Source organism: Polyodon spathula, chromosome 4 (assembly GCF_017654505.1).
Source record: "Polyodon spathula isolate WHYD16114869_AA chromosome 4, ASM1765450v1, whole genome shotgun sequence".
Taxonomy (NCBI): Eukaryota; Metazoa; Chordata; class Actinopteri; order Acipenseriformes; family Polyodontidae; genus Polyodon; species Polyodon spathula.
The window spans coordinates 82,165,381-82,171,501 of NC_054537.1; the positions used below are offsets into that span (position 1 = coordinate 82,165,381).

The 6,121-nt window shown below is 36.6% G+C and overlaps 1 protein-coding gene across 1 annotated transcript; it reads right to left on the reverse strand.

Annotated features, from left to right (window-relative positions):
* Nucleotides 1–3,155: 3,155 nt before the first annotated feature.
* LOC121314949 (potassium voltage-gated channel subfamily S member 2-like) lies at nt 3,156–5,618 on the reverse strand. The gene has a single exon (XM_041248744.1). The coding sequence runs from the start codon at nt 5,616–5,618 to the stop codon at nt 4,185–4,187; it is 1,434 nt and encodes a 477-aa protein (XP_041104678.1). The 3' UTR covers nt 3,156–4,184.
* Nucleotides 5,619–6,121: the final 503 nt, after the last annotated feature.

A 6,121-nucleotide genomic window follows, 5' to 3' on the forward strand; every position in this document is an offset into this window, starting at 1 on the left:
TTTGCTGAAGCATGTCTTAATAACCGCTTTGTAATGGATGCCTGTGTGCTTTATGAGTACGACCTTTAGTATTTGTTTTAAGCCAGTAACTTTCAAACATTATTTATGATGTAAATACATTTGGAGAAAAACAAAAAAAATATATAATTACAAACTCAGAACTAGCTATTTGTGTTCTTAAAAACAAAGTGATGTATGGAATATTTAAATGATTATTTCAAAATATTATTTTTATTTTATTCTAGGTCAGATATCCTGAAATCTTTTTCCTAAAATCTTTAAAATACTAATAATCTTTTAACCTGTATGTTTTAGTTTGAGTTCCTGAGTTTAACCAAACTATTAAGAAACAACTTGGGTAAACTAACCATATATTATTCCTGGTTTAAAAGGCATGTCGTATGCTGACAGGCTAAAATAATTCAATCTATTCAGTCTTGAACAAAGAAGACTACGTGACGATCTGACTTGAGCATTCAGAATTCTAAAAGGCATTGATAATGTCGACCCAGGGGACTTTTTCGACCTGAGAAAAGAAACAAGGACCATAGGTCACAAATGGAGATTAGACAAAGGGGCATTAAAAACAGAAAATAGGAGGCACTTTTTTTACACAGAGAATTTTGGGAGTTTGGAACCAACTCCCCAGTAATGTCGTTGAAGCTGACGCCCTGGGATCGTTCAAGAAGCTGCTTGATGAGATTCTGGGATCAATAAGCTACTAACAACCAAACGAGCAAGAATGACCTCCTCTCATTTGTAACCGTTCTTATGTTCTTAATAAAAAAAGTACCTTTTGAAAGTTGCTATTGGAGTGGTGGTTGAATCACTGCCATTGGTTATCAGACATAATGCTGCATCTACTTCCAAGGCAGGCTGCTGTTACAGATAGACTGGAGCTTCTTTTTCTTTAAAATAATAATAAAGAATAGAGTGCAGTTTAGGAATGTGTTTGAAAAGCAGTGAACAGGATTGTGTATTTTTGTTTTACCCATTTTATTTTTAGTATATATTCTAAGTATGTATTGGTATTGAATTTTCAGTTTGAAATTTTAAGTAACACTTAAAAAGAGACCAGGACTGTCAACCTGACCACTGTTTTATTACTACTGTATAGTATATTAGTCCATACAGTGGCAATTAAAAGACAAGGTGCTTATTGAAGTGATTGTCAGACTTTCTTTTCACAACAAAGGAATATCTATTCCAGTTGAGTTTTTAAGGTTATCGTATACCATTGTTAGTCAAGCTTGATTTCATTGGTTGTAGTTCTAACCTTGCAGTTGCCTCATGTATTGTTCAGGACTTTGTACACATTCTCAATGGATCTGTAACCCCTTAATCATGACACAAAGTTATTTTCTGAAATTAGTTTTCCTATGAATACATTAAAGAACTGTGCCCGTCAACCATTCTGCTCTCATGCTGTGTACCAACTCCCCTTTACTGTTGGGCAACTTCTTAGAGATTAACTATTGTTTTTTTTATTTGTTTGTTACAGTAATATGACATGCCCAAGTACAGTAGACTCTCATAAATGAGGACCCCAGCAGTCTTAAATGACCTATAACCTAGACCATGCTATCATAAAAGACTAATCTGTGCTAAAACATTTAGAGCTGTTTGTATTTTTTCCCTAAAGGCTTAGTGAAAGCCTACTGTGTAGTTTTTGTTTGCACATCTCTATCAAAAATTAATTTGCACAACAAAATGTAATCCTTAATATTTTAACATTTTATTTACCGCTGGTGGTTTGGGATGTACAACTTTAAGCAAATTATCGAACCAACAGTTTTCATAAACATGAAACAACACAATTCATGGTTATGTATACAACACCGCGCATGCTGTTTTTTAAAGTTAGTTCAAGTACTCATGCTGCTCAACATGTCACTCACATTTGAAAAACACATTCAGCTGATGTCTGGTTCTAATGTTTACAAGTTAATAAAACCCTATTTTACAGTAACACCGAGACGAACAATTACCAGATACTGTTTTCAGATTTTATATTGCATAATATAACATTAGATTATTACATGGTACCAGCGACAACAAATATACACTATAGGCTTCTAAGGTGTATTAGTTAAAAAAAATTTTTTTTTAAAAAGTCATCTCTTTTAAATTCTTATCCCTGTGCTAGGAAGTACAGTATGCAACAGCAGTATGTGAATGCAAGGTTCTGGGCTAGAAGGAGGCTTAAACTAGTTATGTCTGTTACATTGCTTTCAGCAAATAATAGCCACTGATCTGAATCCTGACCAAGCTTTTAAATAATTGTGTTGAAAAATACCTTTTATCTCTGCTTTGAGTTGTACATTTTTATGAAATGGGCTGAAGTAAACCATGGTAACCCACAGGTGCTCTTGTACTGGCATTGCCTCATTTTCTGTTATCCATAAATGTTGGAATATTTTATAATGCAAGTTCTTTTGACAAATGATCTGGATTTAATACAGTAACAGTTGGATATCACTGTGAGTTAGCAAGCTGTGAACACACTGTTAAACTCAAATAAAACAGAGGTGATGATTCTGGGATCTCAGAAACTACAAAATAACATATTTGTCTGATTTCATCCTTGATGGCTTGTCTCCTGAATTTAGAGTGGAAATGAGAAACTTGGGAGTGATCTTTGATCCAGATCTTCTTTCATTTAAGAAATATCGCCAAATTGAAAAGTATTCTTTCCTGAGCAGATGCTGAGAAATGGATGCATGCTTTTATATCTGCAAGGATTGATAACTGTAATGCCCTATTCTCTGCTATACATAGTCATGTTATTTCTAGTCTGGAATTTGTACAAAATGCTGCTGCTAGAGTTTTAACAGAGACAGGAACACATTACCCCTGTGCAGGCATCTTTGCACTGGCTTCCTGTTAGGTTTAGGGCAGATTTTAAGGTGCTACTCTTAACCTAGAAGGCTTTACATGGCTGTGCCCCATCTATCTTAAATTCTCTTTTAACCCCATGTATTCCTAGACGCTCATCTGATTACAGGATGCCACTTTACTTACTATTCCCAAAAAGCCCCTAAATTAGGGAATGTCCTGCCTAGCCCAGTAAAGAAAGCTTTCACTGTTGCTGCCATTTAAAATCTAATTTATAATCTTAAAATGTTTTTTTACCCTTTGTTTGTTTTACTGTTTTATTTTTATTCTGTTAATTTTTACTGCTTATTGTTACTTTTAGTAATATTGTGAAAGGCGCTATATAAAAGGAAAGCTTGCTTGATTGATTGAAAGTAACTTGAGAGCTTTGTTTTCAAGGCTGTGAAAAGACCAAAATAATTACCAACCTGTAAGTTACTCTTTTGGAACAAAGGCCATAAGTAACCAAACTAGCCTTCTAAAATTTGACTGTGGTGTTTTTGCACAGTACTTTTGCGTTTGCCTGTGGTTATGTTATGCATTTATTATAGTTTAACATGTTTTGCAATGTTTTTAATATGCTTTGCCATACTGCTCTGGGCTTTGATCTACCATGCTTTCACACTGCTTCATTACTCTTTGCTATGCTTTTACTATGGTAAACTTTTATAACACTAAAACAAACACAAAATGAGCCCATTTGAATTCCTAGCTGCTTTGTACTTGTTACTCGTACATTTGATTCAACACCTCATTTGTTGCTTGCATCTCCAGGGGACAAGTCCCAGATTTTTCAAAATTAAATTGTATTCTACCATATTGGTGAATAATGCACTTGATGAACTGGATGTAAAATGCTGCCCATTTACTTCAGACCATTTTATCATTTTAATGTGCTTGAACAAGAAGTTACTGACCCAACTGTACTTCTACAGTCCATTGTCAATATGAAATTGTCTGTGCTATATAATATTTCTTTATACTGTTAAAACATGAAACACACATTTGCAGCGGTTCCAAAAGATTATAATGTAATTTAGATCTGTACACAGCAGGCACTCACTGATGTGTTCGGAGGTGCTCCAGTTTTTCAACAATGTAATAAAGAAAATATTTTCCAATTTGCTGACGTCTTTAATTGATTAAATCTGTACACAACAAGAAGTACCAGTTTGTGTGTGTTTTTTTTTATTTATTTATTTATTTACCTTGATTTACTTGAGGTTCTCCTTGTCCATGCATCCAATGTTAATGAAATATTAGGAAGCAAAGTACACTACCTCTCATGCTGACTTTTGCTTTGGTCACCTTCAAAGTACTGAATTGTTAAGGCTCTGATCACTGGGTGAAATCCGGCTCATATTTGAAAGGCTTGCCATTAAGGATTTCACTTTGTGTGCATAATAGTTCCTCAGATTAATAGAAGGTGCCTCCTTTACTCCCTCGTCAAAGTCACAGCTCCTCATTGCAGATTCCAGTTGCTTTTGTCTTTTGTAGAAGTGGGAAAACTTGTTGAAAATGAGTGTGATGGGAAGCACTACCACCAGGATCCCTGCTAATATGCAGGCAGATGCGGTTAGCTTGCCTGCTATGGATCCTGGCACCACGTCGCCATAGCCCACTGTGGTCATGCTGACCGTGGCCCACCACCAGCAGGCAGGGATGGTGGTCAGTCCATCGTTTTCTTCTTTTTCAATTGTGTAGGCCACCACTGAGAAAAAGGAGACCCCAACAGATAAATACAGCAGAAGGAGGCCAACCTCTTTGTAACTGTTCTTGAGTGTGGCTCCAAGGGATCTAAGCCCTGTTGAATGTCTCGCAAGCTTCAAGATCCGGAAGATCCTCATGAGTCTCAGAACCTGAGCCACGCGACCAAGGTTTGCAAGCGCCGGGCTGCTCTCTACCACCAGGTTGATGAAAAGAGTCAAATAAAAAGGTAAGATTGACATCAGGTCTATGAGATTTAAAGGGTGTTCAAAGAATCTGATGAGACTTGGTGCAACTGCGAATCTTGCCACCAACTCAAAAGTGAACCACCCAATTCCAAAGTGCTCCACCATTTCAAACATGGGGTCCTCTACTGGTTTCCCTTCACTGTCAAATTTCTGAAAGTCAGACATACTGTTCATACACATGGTAACTATAGACCCCAGGACTACCAATATTGAAAGGAAGCTGAATAGCCTACTCAGGATAGAATAGCCAGGGTTGTCCAGCATTAACCAGATCCTCCTCCTGATATTCCCCAGGGGTTGATTATCAAACTTAGAAGCATCATTGTAGAAGCCAAGGATCTCATCGAAGGAAGACGTGGTGCTCTCGTCTTCGCTTTTGTCATCCCAGTCTTCTTGTTCTGGCTCTATTTTCCTGCCGTGGTACATGGTGCTGCAGCAGGAGTCAATGAAGAACTCGTTTATGCCCCAGTATTCTATCTCTTGGCTGAAAGAGAAAATGCAGAGCTCCGCCATCACATGAAGCCTGCCGGTGTTATAAAAATTTAAAACATAAGGGAACAGGGCAGGGTTCCTGTCAAAGTAGAACTCCTTTTCTGTGTCATCGTAATCGTCACACAGTTCTAGTATAGACTCTTTGGACTGGCAGCTCAGCAGCCTGGCGAGCCTGGTTTCGGGAAATCGGGACACGGTCTTCCACCTCAGCTTTTTCTTAAAGCCTCCCACATTTATGCTTATTTCATTGTTTTCAAAATTCAAAACTGTTAGGTCTTCCAGACTCAGACCTGTCATGCTGAGTTGCAGAATACAAATACGTAGGAAACCGGTCTGAAGGAAAACAGGAAAGACAGAAAAACAAGTAGTAGTGCAGCTGTATTGTAACAATGTGCAGTTACTTCAACCAATTCCCCTAGATTATTTGAAGAGCATTCATTTTTTTTAGCACAGGTTTCCTTATCTGTAGCTAACATATAAATACTGCTCATATTTTCAAGCACAGCTTTTTTCTCTTCTGTATTTATATATAGAACACAGCATAACTCTCGAGTTCACATTGCCTTGTTATTATGTGAATATTCAAAATTAATTTGCACACCCGCAGTGGAAAAACAAATGAAACCTGGAGGTTTAAAATCAATTTTTAAAGAAACAATGTAAATATTACATTACAGTACTGAACCTTTAGTTTTGTTGACCCAACCTATCTACCCACTATACAGTGTGTGTGTGTGTGTGTGTGTATATATATATATATATATATATATATATATATATATATATATATATATATATAT

Coding starts and splice junctions, on each gene's coding strand:
- LOC121314949 (XM_041248744.1), bottom strand. CDS start 5,618: ATGACAGGTCTGAGTCTGGAAGACCTAACAGTTTTGAATTTTGAAAAC.